Source organism: Musca vetustissima, unplaced genomic scaffold, assembly GCF_032173495.1.
Source record: "Musca vetustissima isolate MV318-11 ecotype Yass unplaced genomic scaffold, APGP_CSIRO_Mvet_v1 utg8773, whole genome shotgun sequence".
In the NCBI taxonomy this organism is placed as follows: Eukaryota; Metazoa; Arthropoda; class Insecta; order Diptera; family Muscidae; genus Musca; species Musca vetustissima.
In genome coordinates this window covers 27,548-43,865 of record NW_026874689.1, presented here as the reverse complement: position 1 = coordinate 43,865, position 16,318 = coordinate 27,548, and the positions used below count along the sequence as shown (strand labels likewise).

Genomic DNA, 16,318 nt, shown 5'->3' with positions numbered 1-16,318 from the left:
TTTAGAAATACCTTTTAATTTAACGATGTTAGTAGATTTAAACCGCAATTTTGAATGGATTTTTATATAATTTGACATTTGGGGTATCTCAATGAATAGAGAACCTCTGCACAAGAGGTTCCTTTTGAAAGAGGTTTCTTTAGAAGTACTTAAAAATTTCACGAACTTCACAGATTTTGGACACATTCATGAACGGATTTTTCTTTAATTTGATATTTGGAGTTCTCGATGAATACAGAACCTCAGTACACAAAATTATAAATATTCATCAATATTTTTGACGAGGTCCCTTTATGGATACCCCTCTAAACGGCAGTTATAGCCACATTTATGAACTGATTTTTATGTAATTTGATATTTGGGGTTCTCAATAGATAGAGAACCTCTGTACAAAAAATCATAAAGATTGGTCCATATTTTGGATAAGGCTCCTTTAGAAGTACCTTTCAATTTAACGAAGTTTGCAGATTTAAACCGCAATTTTGAACGAATTTTTATGTAATTTGACATTTGGGATTCTGGATGAATAGAGAACCTCTGTACAAAAAATCATAAAGATTGATCCATATTTTGGATGAGGCTCCTTTAGAAGTTCCTACCAATTTGACGAATTTCGAAGACATTAAACCGCAATTTTGAACGGATTTTTATATAATTTGATATTTGATGTTCTCAAAACCAAAGGAACGTCCATGCAAAAATTTATCAAGCTAGAAATCCTATTTGGAAAAGGTCCCTTTAAATGTACTTCCTGATCCCGAATTCGTACACTTTTTTAATTATGTTCTAATCTCCTTAATTTCAGGTCCCGATTATGAACCATATCTGCAAGTTATGATACCCTTGGTAACAAATCTCAACGGCAGTACTACGAATTTAGAACACGATAAAAAGAATTGAATTTTTGAGTGAAAGAAGACCTCAAGGATCAATAAACCCTTTCTCAAAGCTTAACACATATTGAAATACGATTTTCGTTAATATATCGGACAAAGAGACTAAATGCTGTTTTAAGTATTTGAGTTTTTCTTTCTATTTTGTTTTGTTTTTTGCCAATCTCCTTTACAAGATGCATATTAAAAAAAGTAGATTTTTATAAAAAAATAAAAATATTTATATAAAATATTATTATTAGTACTAAAGACCCCAAAAAATTAAACAAAACATTTCAATTTTTTGCACAAAAGTTTTTTTTTATTATTTTCATTTTGTTTTTTTTTAAATTCTTTTGCTTAGTTTTTAAGATAAAAAATTCCATTTTGTTTTTAATTTATAATAATAATAAAAATAATTCATATTATTAAAAATTATTTATATAATATATAATAAAATGTATGCATGAAAAACTCGTGTATTATTTGTAAAACTAGAAAAATATAATAAGAAAATATTTTAATTTTTTTAAATATATAAAAAATATTCTATGTTTTTTTTTGTTATATTCGAACTATATATGAAACGATAACTTTATAATAATGCAACTATTAAAATGTATATGTATATATAAACATTTATATATAATAATTAAAAAAATACACAATAGAATAATTTATTATAAATATTATTATTATTTTTAATTTAAATCAATGAATTTTTATGCAATAAAACAAATTATAAAAAAAGATGCATAACCTCACAAAATAAATACAAATTAAAAAAACTCTCAAAAATTAATTTTAAAATAAAACAATTTTTAATAATAATTATAAGTAAATATGTATATATGTAACTGCCATATGGGTTTTGTATATAAAATTCTAATTCGCATTTTCGTTAAGTTTTGTAAAAAACTTCCTCTCTTCCTTTAACGTTACTTTACAAAAAAATGTCATCTCTCCATGAGATTCAAAGGCACCTCAGTTGTTGTTTTTTTTTCAATTTTCAATTTTTTTTTCTTCAAATTTTCCAAATTTAAGGCTCTCTGCTCTCATTTATAAATCCGTTATCTCATGCTGATGAGATTCTCCCGTCTCATTGTATACTCCAGCTGTTGCACCACTGCCATTGCTTACTTCGTAACCAGACGAAGTGGACGAGGATGTTTGTTGTGAACGTCCCTCGTTTGTAATGCGTTGCAGCAGTTCAGCCTGTATACGTTTGAGCACTTCGATGACTTCGTTTAGAACACCACTTTGTGCTGCCTTTTGCATGGCCTCATTGGCATCAGCCAATGCTTCATTCAGATCACCATGTTCCATGCGTGCCTTGGCCCGGGCATAATAGCCTTCATAGCTGCTGGGTTTTTGTGCGATAGCCTGTGAGGCCAAATCTATTGATTCATCAAGTTCCTGTAAAAATGAAAAGAGAGAGGATAAAATTTATTAGTAAAGAGAATAGAAGAAAATTAAAAAAAAAACACAAAATAGGGGTAAAGGACCTATTGTCAGAGGTCATGGAACATTTTAAAGCCTTCAGAATCACCTCTCAATCTGACGATTTTCGAAGATTTAAACCGCAATTTTGAACGGATTTTTATGTAATATGACATTTGGGGTTCTCGAGGAACCTCTGTGCAAAAAATTATAAAATTTGGTCCATATTTTGAATGAGGCTCCTTTAGAAGTAATTTCCGATTTCAGGATTTTACCAAGAGTTTTGAAAGAATTTTTATAAAATTTGACAATTGGGGTTCTCGATGAATACAGAACCTCTGCACAAAAAATTATAAAGATTGGTCCATTTTTTGGATGAGGCTTCTTTAGAAGTACACCTCAAATTGTCGAATTTCGAAGATTTTCTCCACAGTTTGAAACGGATTTCTATGACATTTTACATATGGGGTTCTCAAAGCATAGATAACCCCTGTACGAAAAATTATAAAGATTGATCCATTTTTTGGATGAGACTTCTTTAGAAGTACACCTCAAATTGTCGAATTTCGAAGATTTTCTTCACAGTTTGAAACGGATTTTTATGAAATTTGACATTTGGGTTTCATGATTAATAGAGAACCTATGTACAAAAAATTTTAAAGATTGGTTCATATTTTGAAACTCTGTACAAAAAATGATAAAGATGGGTTCAAATTTTGGATGAGGCTTCTTTATAGGTACCTCTCAATTAAACGAAGTTCTAAGATTTTCTCCACAGTTATGAATGGATTTTTCTGTAATTTGACATTTTGGGTTCTCGAAGAATAGAGAACCTCTGTACACAAAATTATAAAGATCGTATTTTCCGTATTTTAGATGAGGTTCCTTTAGAAGTAATTCCCGATTTCAGGATTTTAACCGTCATTTTGAATGGATTTTTATAAAATTTGACATTTGGGGTTCTCGATGAATACTGAACCTCTGTACGAAAAATTTCAAAGATTGGTCCATTTTTTGGATGAGGGTTCCCTAGAAGTACACCTCAAATTGTCGAATTTCGAAGATTTTTTCCAAAGTTTGAAACGGATATTTATAAAATTTGACATTTGGGGTTCTCGATGAATACAGAACCTCTGTACAAACAATTATAACGATTGGTTCATATTTTGGATCAGGCTCCTTTAGAGGTACCTCTCAATTAAACGAAGTTCGAAGATTTTCTCCACAATTGTGAATGGATTTTTCTGTAATTTGACATTTGGGGTTCTCGAAGAATAGAGAACCTCTGTGCAAAAAATTATAAAGTTTGGTCCATATTTTGGATGAGGCTCCTTTAGAAGTAATTCCCGATTTCAGGATTTTAACAAGAGTTTTGAAAGAATTTTTATAAAATTTGACATTTGGGGTTCTCGATGAATACAAAACTTCTGTACACAAAATTATAAAGATTGGTACATATTTTAGATGAGTCTCTTTTAGAGGCCTTTTTCGATTTGACCGATTTGAACTGCAGTTTTCAACGGATATTTATAAAATTTGGTAATTCGGGTTCTCGACAGTTTGTGAACCTTCATGCAAAAAATTGTGAAGATAGGTTCAGTTTTTTGGAGAAGGTCCCTTTAGAAATGACATCCGATTTGTCGAATTTCGAAGATTCAGGGCACATTTATAAACGGATTTTTTATCTAAGTTGACATTTGGGATTCTCCATGATTATAGAACCTCTGTACACAAAATTATAAAAATTGGTCCATATTTTGAATGGGGTTCATTTAGAGGTACATTCCGATGTGAACGATTTTAACTGCATTTTTGAACGGATATTTATAAAATTTGGTAATTAGGGTTCTCAACAGACAGGGAACCTCCATGCGAAAAATTGTGAAGATAGGTTCAGTTTTTGGAGAAGGTCCCTTTAGTAATACTGTCCGATTTTACGAATTTCGAAGATTTCGCCAACATTTTTGAACGTATTTTTATATAATTTGATATTTGAGGTTCTCGATGAATATAGAACCTCTGTGCAAAAAATTATAAAGTTTGGTTCAAAAAATTATAAAGTTTGGTTTATGAACGAATTTTTCTGTAATTTGACATTTAGGGTTCTCGATGAATGTAGAACCTTTGTGCAAAAAAATTATAAAGTTTGGTTCATATTTCGGAAGAGGTTCCTTTAGAAGTACATCCGGATTTGACGATTTTAGCCATAGTTTTGAACGAATATTTATAAAATTTGGTAATTTAGGTTATCGACAGGTATTGAATCTCCATGCAAACAATTGTGAATATTGGTTAAGTTTTTGGAGAATGTCCCTTTAAAAAATATTTCCGATTTGACGAATTTCATCGATTTTGTCCATATTTATCATTGGATTTCTATCAAATTTGCTATTTGGGGTTCTCAATAAATATAAAACCTTATGAAGATTGATCCCTATTTTGGTAGAGGCTCCATTATAAATGCCCTCAAATTTCACGAACTTCGCTGATTTTGGCCAAATTTATGAACGAATTTTTCTAAAATTTGACATATGAGGTTTTCGATGAAAAGGGAACCTCCATGCCAAAAATTATAAACATTGGTCCAAATTTGGAAACAGGTTCCTTTAGAAGTAGCTCAAATTTTTACGAACTTGGTACATTAATGAACGGATTGTTTTGTAATTTGGCATATATGGCTATGGAGGTTCCCTACATTCCAAAAATTTTAAAGATCGGTCAATATTTTGGAATAGTTTCGGAATAGCTCCCCACGATCGGAATTTTTCGATTTGGAGAATTTAGAAATTTTCGAACACATTTTGCAATAGATTTTGAAGGAACTTGTTTTTTTGGGTTCTATTTGGCTTAGGACCTCTATAACTATCCTCCTGAGCCAATTAACATAACCTAAAACATAACCTCATTTGACATTTTTTTAATTTTTTTCTAAATTAGTTTTTTTTTCAAAATTTCCCCCTCATACTTACATTCAGTTTCCTCTTGCATCGCGACAAATTCAACAATAGATTTGTTCTCAGCTGGGCAAATATTGCACTTCGCTCCAGAAGACTTTCCAAATTGGCGATTTTCCTCAAAGCATATTGATAACGATGTGCCGCCTCATGGAAACGATTTTTCCGATATAGAACATTACCATCTTCGAGTAATTTATTCAATAGAACCACCAAGATTTCCGGTTTACCCATGGCCATATTCCAGGTGGTAGGCCCCAGTTTGGCACCTTTACGTAAGAATACCTGTACCACTTGTATGTTACGACAGGCAATGGCACGATCCAGCGGACGCATACCATTAACATCAACATGTTCGATATTGGCACCTTGTTCCATCAGATATTGCACCAAATGGGCAGAGCCTTGATAGGCAGCTAAATCGAGGCCGGTGCGACCATTATTATCGGCATGATTTTTGTTGCACCCTTTGTCGATTAGGATTTTGGCGGCTGTTTGCCGTCCTCTCAGGCAAGCCCATGAGAGGGCGGTGAATCCTTCATGATCTTGGGTCTCGAGGTTGGCACCCCGCTCAATAAGCATTTCAAGAATTTCCAGATGGCCCTCTTCGGCAGCAATCATTAGAGCAGTCTTGCGGGCCGAGGTGACCGGTTCATCGAGATCGGCACCGCTTTGCAGCAGCTTTTCGGCCACGGCCCAGTGACCTTCCTTGACGGAGAGGCCGAGGGCGGTGAACCCTTGCTTATTATGTAGATCAATGTTGGCACCGCGGGTCAATAGGACTTCAACGGTATTGAGACAGCCATTGCGAGCCGCCGAGGTCAGAGCCAATTCTCCCGAACATGGTTCAATGGCATTGACATCGATATCCTCCATATCGAGCAGATCTTCGAGAATGGTAATGTGATCCTGTGAGGCAGCTGCTATTAGGGATTGATGTATGGCAGTGGGTAGGTTGACATCATTGGAATTCGGCCGTGGTGTCCAATCACAGGCCAGTAAATATTTGACAACATTTAGGCGTCCCATGCGGGCCGCCTGGACCAAAGCACAACGCTGAGTGGTATCACATTGACCGAGACTACTGCCAGCAGCCACTAGGAGGCGTACAACATCACAATGGCCCCGCATGGCAGCCAGAATGAGGGGTGTACAACCTTGACTGTTGGTCAAGCCGACATCGGCTCCGAATTCTAGTAGGAGGCTTACCATGGGCACTATGCCCTCATAAGCGGCAATGCAAAGAATTGTGGCATCTCCCATAAATTCGGTGCGGTAGTGAGGTGAAGCTCCGGCCAGGAGTATGAGGCGTGACACCTTCAAATTGGGGCTGTAGACATTGCGCAGCGAACCCAAGGCCGCGGAGACATTATCCGATACGGTCGACACCCAATACGATTGCATATCACGCGGCGACTGTGGACCCTGATTGTTGCGGTAAATGTGGGCCTTCAGCATATGATGACCTAGTTCCAGTGTCTGTTCCGCATCCAGGGGCGGCTGGAGCCTTGACAAACGGAATGCAATTGCGGCATGGCCCAAACGGAAATCACACAGGAATTTCGTCGATTCACCTTCATCGCGGCGTATCAACCACTCCCGGAAGGACGAGTGGAAGAACATATAGGTATTGTCGATCCGCTTGATTAGGAATCCGTCGAGCAGCTTGAACCTCTGCAGGAATTCATCCCAAGGCATTACTTCATCGGTTTTCATGGCGCAAACGGTGTAGTAAATCTCATTCAGGGTCAAGGGGTACAGGGCAGCCAGGCATACATTAAGTATCGGAGCAGCCTTCTCAAAGCTACACGAAGTTGGGAAACGTAGATTGAAATGCAGCAGGAAAATCTGAGCCAGTGATATAGGCAAGACCTTATAACTCGTGGACTTAATGACCAGCTGGCCCTTTTCAATGAGATCCAGGATAAGCTTGGCATACAGCATCGAACCCTTGGTCAGGGATTGCAGGTGGCCAATAAATTTCAATTGTCCCGTGTTGTGATCCTTAACGACGGCTACATTTTTTTGAATCTCCACGGAATTGTTGACACGGAAGGTGATATAATCGAGCATATCTTTTTGCAGCAGATCATTGGAGGCCCAACTGTCCAGGGTCATTTTGGTGTAGGACAACCCCTTGACGAACTCCAACATTTGAGTGCGCACCGTGGCCACCACCTTCAACCAGGAGGGGAAATATTGGGTCATTTTGGCAAGAAATGTGGCAATGGTGTGGCCATGGTCGGGACGATGATATTCCGCTTCACAGAGAGCATCCACCAGGATGATGCATGTTTTGGCAGGGATCTTTCCAGCTCTCTTCAACACTGTCAAAGGTTCCAATATGGCCATGCGCATAACCCTTTCCGCATCGGCAATACACTCCTTGACGCTGAGTATATCCTGCAAATGGGTTTCATTGAGCAGATACTCCCGATATGCCGCCAATTGGGGTGCTTGACATAACTGCGCCGCCAGGGAATGAACAAAATCCGGTACCAAACACGTCAGATTGGCATCTGCCTGACAGAAATGATAACCCACCACATAAGAGGCCAGGGAACGTAGGCGATCGGTCACCGAGCTTATTTGATAATAAATACCATCCGGATCACTTTCCACAGAGTTCGCGGCAGCATTACGGCGTCCGAAACAGGAGTACTCCACCAATTGCAGAATAAATGCAGTTTTACCCGTACCAGGGTTGCCATTTATTAACACGCCTGGGGTCTCTGTGGCTGTCAGGGTATTTGCCAATTCTCTTATTAACCATTGTCTTCCGATGAATGGTGGATCGGGTTCCTGCAAAGGTACCTCAAAGAACAAAGGCTTCAACGGCAATTGTATGGCAGGTGGTAATTGTTGTTGTAACGATGGGGTTTTATAAATGGCATTCCTTTTATTGTTGTTGTTCGCATTTCCCGCCATTTGTGTGGATCGTGCCGAACGTCTGGCCACCGATTTTCGGGGTTTCAAGGGCAATATTTCATAACCATTACTATCCGTCAGAGAGCAAGCTTTCATTTTACCACTCAAGCTATAGGTATCATCCTTAGTGGATACCGACAGCTGGCTGCCTCCATAATGATCTACCGAGAGGCCAGAGCTGCCCGTGGCCAAAGTCTGCTCGGGACTAATATTGTGCGATGAACTACTGCTGGTGGTGGTATTCGTATTGTTGGCGGCATTGCCATTTTGATCGTGGTCAAGTAGCAAACCCAAACGGGCTCGCAGCTGGTCCTTTTGTTTCTCCGCCTCATTGCCCAAATGATCGCTTCCTATAATGAGAGAGAGAGAAGAAGAGAGAGGAGGGATTAGATTTTGAGAATTAAAAAATGAAAACTGGGGAGAAATTACAAAAAACATGCTGGTAAAAAATCAAAAAATGGACAGAACCACATTGAAGTTTATCTTCAGGACAACTTCTTTGAATGACTTACTGTTCGGAAAATTTAAAACCACCATCCGATGAGTACGGAAGGCAATTTGTTAAGAATTTTCCTTTGTACCCAACAAAAATGGACCAAGAAAAATGGCAGTGTAATGCCAAAAATCTCGGTAGAAAAAATCTGAAGAGATAATCTCCAGTTCGGCAATAAACAATAAAATAACAAAAACAACAAAAATGCATGCATAAAAATTAAAAGCAAACACTACATCAAATAGTTAATATTATTCGGAACTCTGAGAAAGAAAAAATCGTGAAATGTCAAACTTAATCATGTAATATATATTTTTATATAACATCGAAATAATTATGACCCTAAGGAATCCTTATAATCACCTACATATAAACTTTTCGAACCAAATCAACTGTTGAATGAATCAGCTGTTCAAGAAAAGCCTAAAAGTTTTAAGGTTAAAAAATGACGATTCTATTTATCGCATTCTTTAGGGCACTTGCTGAACTGCTGATTGGGTTCGAAAAGTTTATATTTAGGGGATTATAAGGATGCTAATAAGTCTCAACATCATATTTATGACCTTAAGGCTTCTATAAAAAAGTAACAATAAGTAGTTAACATTATTCAGACCTCAGGGAGAAACATGGCGGATCATCACATAAATATGAACCAGTCAGCTGATTGGGTTAAAATAAGTTCATAATTATGATCTTGAGACTTCTTCGAATGACTTACTGTTCGGAAAATTTTAAAACACAACAATATTATTCATACCTCAGAGGAAAACCTTGCGGATTCTTATAATCACATAAATATGAATCAATCAGCTGTTGAACGAATCATCTGATTGGGTTTCAAAGATTTATAATTATGATCTTGAGACTTTTTTAATTGTTTTAAACAAATCTTTTCTTGTTGCTCGGGAAATTTGATATTACCATCCGATGTGCATGGAAGGTAAGTTTTTAACAAATATTTTCATTGAGGTGGGTCAAGAAAAATTACAGTTTATTCCCATAGATATCGGAAATACATACAAAATAAACTGAAGATTTAATCTCCAGTTGGTCAATATCAAAATACAACAAAAAGGCATGCAAAAAATGAAAGACAACAACAAATAGTATGTGATACTTAGACCTCAGAGTGAAAAAATTCGCGGAAGTTCAAAACAGACCCAGTAATCGATATTTTTAAATAATTATGACCCCAATGGCTCCATAACATCACCCAAATATGAACTTTTTGTAACCAATAAGCTGTTGAATGAATCAGCTGGTCGTGAAATGCCCAAAGGTATGCAATATTATTTGTCTTTTAACGCGATAGATGACCTTTCTATATATATATATATAAATCAGATTATTGAATACATGTGGGCAATTATCAAACAGCTGATTCATTCAACAGCTGATTGGGTTCGAAAAGTTCATATCTATGATCATGAGAATTCATCGAATAACTTTCTGTTCGGAAAATTTAATATCACCATTTGATAAGTACGGAAGGTAATTTTTATAGACTTCTTTTCTTTGTCCACAATGAAAATGGCAATGTAAGTCCAAAAATATCGGAAGACCATATAGAAAAAAAACTGAAGAAGTAAACTTCAGTTCAACAATAAAAAAATTCATGCAAAAAAAATTTAAAAATAAATGAAACAGTAAATAGTTAATTTTACTCGGACCTCAGAGAGTAAAAAATGTATACTATAATTTGTATTTTGATATCAGTGGACTCCTTGAAATAATTATGACCCAAAATTTATCCTTACAATGACATAAATATTAACTTTTTAAACACAGTCAGCTGTTGACTGAATCAGATGTTCCATAACTTCCTAAAAGTATGCAAAACTATTTGCTCTTAAGGCGATAAATGGTCTGTCTCAAGGTCCATTATTATGGTAATTCAGGCAGGACAGCTGGATATCAGCAGCCTCTCAAGTTTGCTGTCAAAATCCCTTATTGTGAATTGACTTGTATTATGAAAACTTAAACAAAGTCCAAATTTTTAACATTAGACTTGAGAGAATAGAGCTGACTTCGCTAACTGGATGACCTTATTAACAGATCTTGGCCTATCTCTTTATCACCTAAAAAGAGGCAAATTATTGCATACTTCTAGGCACTTATTGAACAGCTGATTCATGTAACAGCTGATCGAGTTTCAAAAGTTCATATTTAGGCGTTTAATTAGGATTAAGTTAATGACATAATTATTTTGAGGTCTCCTTTGAGTTAGAAACAATGTGAGGCCATATTTTCTCAGGAAACCACTGACTAAAAACTTGAAGAGAAAATCCTCAGTTCAATGAAAGTATAATAAAATAAAAATATAATTAAAAAAATAACAACAAAAACATTTTCTTAAAAATTAGTAGACATAACAAACAAAAATACCAAAAAAAGCATGCAAGAACACAAAAACATCAAATAGTTAATGAAACTCGGGAATCAGAACTAGGGACATTTTTCGGGAATAAACAAATCTGAGTTTATGGGAGACAACTAAAATCCCTTCTCTCTTTCACTTCAATAAACTCAGATTTCCCTTCACGAAAATCTTCCCTTGTCTAAACCCCTCTAGTTAATGAAATGTGTAGTAAAAATTAAGATGTCCTGCCTGTAAATTGATTGAGGCCACCCTCCGATGAATTGGAATTGACACTCCATAGCGATTTGATTTTGCCCAATACCAGCGATGATAGATGGCCAGCATATACAGAGGTTCCAGCCAAACTTAGGCGATGCAGCCGATTTTCACTGCCCGTTGTTGATTCCGAAGATGATGTCAACTTACTGCTTACATTTTTACGACGTCGTCTGGTGACCGCCGAATCGGAACAAGTTGAAGTATTCAAGGCATTGGATTCTTTACCTAAATAATGGTTGGGAGGGGAAACAACAGTTGGGAAAAGGGAAAATTGTGTGGGTGAGTGAATGATGAAAGTGATAAGTGCATAATAGATGTAATGTGCAAAAGTGCATTAATCTAAATTATAATAATAAAGTGAGGTTAGGTTATAAATTTTTATTTTGTAATATTCTTAGGTTAGTTTTTAAGCATTATGGACATGTATAATTTTTGCAACCCCACCAAAGCTTTGGATATTGTGATAAAGCGTTTAAAATGTCGAGTGATGGAAAAGCATATTATTTTAAAAACTATTTACGATCAGCTGTTCGGCAAACAGTGTGAGTCAACTACATATTTACATAAAATAAACACCTGATTACCAGGTAATTTTGTAAACCTCAAAAACTCTTGAAATTGTGATATACGTAGTTACAATACAAATCGATCACGAGACACCAAAAGCTCTCGATATAAAGCTTTGATATTGTGATAAAAATTGTAGCAATTTTTAACAAACTATTATCGATCAGCTGTTTGGCTAACAGGGTGAATCAAATACATATACCGTAAAATAATATAAACAGCTGATGAACGGCTAGTTTTGTCATTCCCAAAAACTTTTGATAAAATATATTTTGTGAATCGAAATCCAAAACTATTGATTTTGCGACAAAAGCTGTTAAAATTTAGAATGAAAAATCCTATTTTAACAAATAATTCCTGATCCGCTGTACATCAAACAGGGTGAGTCATATACATATTTACAATAAAATATAAATAACTGATTACATGGTAGTTTTGTGGACCCAAATGGATGTTGACAGAATATAATTTGTGGACCGACCCAAATCTCTTGATATTGTTACAATTTAGAATGAAAGAAAAGCAGAATTTCTAAAATAATAGCCGATCGGCTGTGCTGCGAACAGGGTGAGCCAAATACACCAAAATAAAATCGCCAGATCACCAGTGAATAATAAAGAAGAAGATTTCTAGAATAATTCTGGGGAATTTTCAATGGATTGGGGATGCAATTTCTTAAAAAATAGTTCCTAACCGGATGAGTCAGATATATAGGTAATGAAAATTCTATACGGTTTAATTTTAGGAACCCAAATGTAAGAAAAGTTAATTTTATCAAATATTTTTCCGATCAGCTGTGCCGAAAACAGGGTAAGTCAAATACATATTTACACTAAAACTGATCATCAGTCAATTTTGGGAACCTCAAAACCTCTTGAAAATGTATAATGATAAAGAAATAAATTTTTAGAATAATTCTGCGGATTTTTTTCTTATAAAATAATTTTCCAAACAGGGCGAGTCCAATACCCAGATGATCAAAATTCAGGTTTAAATTTTGAGCGTAAAATATGGTGATTTGTATACATATTTTTTCGTAACCTCATAAGCTCAGTGGGCCTAAACAAAATATAATTATTTAATTGATGTTGAAATCGATATTTTAAACATTAACCAACCAAAGCAGATTTGTCTCTGCTGCTGGCGACAGAACATGTAAAACTTAATCCTGCTGGAGTGTTGCAGGAATGGGTCTTTCTTACTCCTGAAATCTCTTTCTTATTTCCTACTTTCTTAATTACGATTTTGTAACGGAGGTCGTTTAGTTCTAAATCAAATGCATCCTATAATTAACTACGGCCAACATTGAATGGTATAGCCAAAAAAAATATATGAATCAGCTGTTGAATGAATCAGCTGCTCGATAAATGGCCTGAAAGTATGCAAATGAAATTTTCTTTAATTCGTTTTCGACTTCGGATTAAAAGTTTTTCTTAGTTTTTTCATTTCTACCCTCATAAGGCGTAGATTTTTTAAAGAATATGTTTCAAAACATCCACAAGGCGTAGATTTTTTAAAGAATTTTTTTCGCCTCAGATGAGGCGTAGATTTTTTAAAGAATATTTTCCGAGGCTCATATTAGGCGTAGATTTTTTAAAGAATATTTTCCGAGGCTCATATAAAGCGCAGATGTTTTAAAGAATATTTCCGAGGCTCATTTAAAGCGTAGATGTTTTAAAGAATATTTTCTTGAAGCTTTCATATCTGTCAGGTCAGTAAAAATCGATTCTCGGCCTTTATTGTCCAAAACATTGCGTTCATATGAATCAATCCCGCACCTAATAGCATCTTCAGTGAGATTGATGTATCACAATTTTCATCTCATGGCCTTTGGGTCATGCCTAGCTGTCTGCAAGCTCATAAAAATGTCATTTGCAAAACTTTGCAGGTGTCGTTGGGGTCACTTTCAACATTGTTGAAAGGTTATGTCAATCGAAGGCACTCTACCACCGATGACTGCTTGTAATCTTGACATAATCACTATTCTTGAGAATATTTGTTTTCCATTTGGCAGAATTTGTAAAGAAAGCCTTTGGAGACAAAGAAGAAAATGCCATAGAGAACTGCAGCCTGGCATGATTTTGCCAGCAAAAATCATTGAAAAATATTACAACAAAGTTCATCAACTTTTTTCTAAATATTTTCTTTTGTTGTAGAAAAACGAAAAACATTTGGAGAAGATGACAAAGCGTTTTGCATATGGAGGATGATGATGCGAATTTAAAAATGATGGTCAGTGAAAAATCTACAAACTTATTTAATAGTTATTTTTAGGGGGTACAGTGGTTCTGAAGGCATTGGAGGCTTTTAAGCGTCGCTCGAATGAAATGGGGTCTCCTATTATTTTATCATTTTACAATATCAATTAGTATTCGGTAATCATCTTATTACAATAGCTTATTTCCATTAATATATTCTGCAACAGCTTGGCTTTAGATTTCTTAAGGGCATTTCCTAAAAAAAATGCATACTTTCAGGCATCAATGGAACAGCTGATTCAATTAACAGCTGATTGAATCTAAAAATGTTAATTCTGAAATAAATATATTTTAGAAGAGGAATTCAAACCACTGTGAGGATGTATTTTTCCTCTCTCTCACATATTCTCATATTTTCTTAAAGTTTTTTTTTTTTCAAACAAATTTTCTTTTTTTCCCTGATTTTCAAAAGAAAAAAACATAGTAACCACATTTGAACCTCACTTACCTTCGGATAATATCGAGGATGATGTATCAATGGGACAGCCACTACTATTACTACTATTGCCGCCATTCGATGAGGTTCGACGATGTCCAACCACACCGCTGACACCGTTCGTTAAGGCATTGCGCAAATTTTTGTGATTGAAAAAGCGACGGCGTGTCGGTGGTGTGGCAAATGATGAAGCATGAATTTCGCTATAGTTGCCGTTATTGTTGTGCTGGTGACCATGATGATGACCGCCGTTACTGCTGCTATTGGTGCCTGTAGAACTGATGGACGATGTGGTACCGGTGTGGCTGTGATGATGGTTGTTGTTGGTTCCACTGCTGCCGTTATTATGAATATCAACGGTAACGGTATGTTTTGTATTATTTGAATTTACCGCCGCTACAGTTGAGGCCTTGGGTAATTTACCAATACTGGAATAACGATGATATTCCGGTGATATGGAATCCTGACGATTATGCTGCTGAAAGAGACGAAAGAAATAAAGAATCTAATAAGTATACAATTTTTGAATAGGGAATATCTTAATAATACTAAAAGGAAATTGTAAGAAAAAACCATGATGGAAAAAATTATGTTTTTGTGGTTAACGAAAAAATAAGAGGTATTGTCCATTCATCCATTCCAGTACGGGATTTGCGGAATATTATCAATGATGAAAGTCTCTTTTTTATTACAACATGACTATAATATTTTTTTCCTTCTTTTCAGGAATTGGCGAACATTTTATTGGTCACAAATACACAGAGAGAATACCTTTGGCGGATATTGGAATTACATTTTCAAGGATTGCGGAATCAAAATGCCGGATATGATATATTCACAGGTGCTAATTTTTAAAAATTTTGGAGATCTCGAATATTACTATATTTGTCTTATATGACAACCAGAATAACCATAAGGCGTAGATTTTTTAAACAGTGTTTTTGGAGGCTCCCACGAGGCGCAGATTTTTTAAAGAATATTTTTAGAGGCCTTTATGAGGCATAGATTTGTTACAGAATATTTTTCGAGGCTCAGATGAGGCGTAGATTTTATTAAAGAATATTTTTCGAAAGAATATTTTTCGAGGCTCAAATGAGGCATAGATTTTATTAAAGAAAATTTTTCGAGGCTCAGATGAGGCGTAGATTTTATTAAAGAATATTTTTCGATGCTCAGATGAGGCGTAGATTTTATTAAAGAATATTTTTCGAGGCTCCCATGAGGCTTTGATTTTATTAAAGAATATTTTTCGAGGCACATATGAGGCGTAGATTTTATTAAAGAATATTTTTGGAGGCTCCCATGAGGCTTTGATTTTTTTAAAGAATACTTTTGGAGGCTCCCATGAGGCGCAGATTTTTTAAAGAATATTTTTGGAGGTTCCCATGAGGCGTTGATTTTTTAAAGAATACTTTTGGAGGCCTCTATGAGACGTAGAATACGTTTTGAGGACTTTATGAGGTGTAGATTTTTTAAAGAATATTTTTCGAGTCGTAGGTTTTATTAAAGAATATTTTTAGAGGCCATTATGAGGCGTAGATTTTTTAAGAGTATTTTCCAAGGCTATTGTAATGTGTAGATTTGTTAAAGAATATTTTTCGAGACTCAGATGAGGCGCAGATTTTACTGAAGAATACTTCTAGTCTCAACTGAGGCGTAGATTTTTTTAAAAAAAATTTTGGAGGCCTTTATGAGGCGAAGATTTTATTAAAGAATATTTTTGGAGGTCTTT

General features: G+C 35.4%; 2 protein-coding genes across 2 annotated transcripts in view; one reads left to right on the top strand and one right to left on the bottom strand.

The window, feature by feature from the left end:
- The window catches only part of LOC133335864 (sodium-independent sulfate anion transporter), a 31,636-nt gene extending 30,736 nt beyond the window's left edge, over positions 1–900 (top strand). The window contains exon 10 of the mRNA XM_061544159.1: positions 806–900. Within this exon, the coding sequence (XP_061400143.1) occupies positions 806–900 (95 nt within the window). The remainder of the gene's footprint in view (positions 1–805) is intronic.
- A 1,031-nt stretch (positions 901–1,931) lies between these two features.
- Positions 1,932–15,064, bottom strand: LOC133335896 (protein TANC2-like; the record flags this gene model as incomplete). Its single annotated transcript, XM_061544192.1, has 3 exons — positions 1,932–2,288; positions 5,282–8,544; positions 14,599–15,064. Coding segments are annotated over 3 exons (4,086 nt in total), but the record flags the coding sequence as incomplete, so codon positions are not given.
- Positions 15,065–16,318: the final 1,254 nt, after the last annotated feature.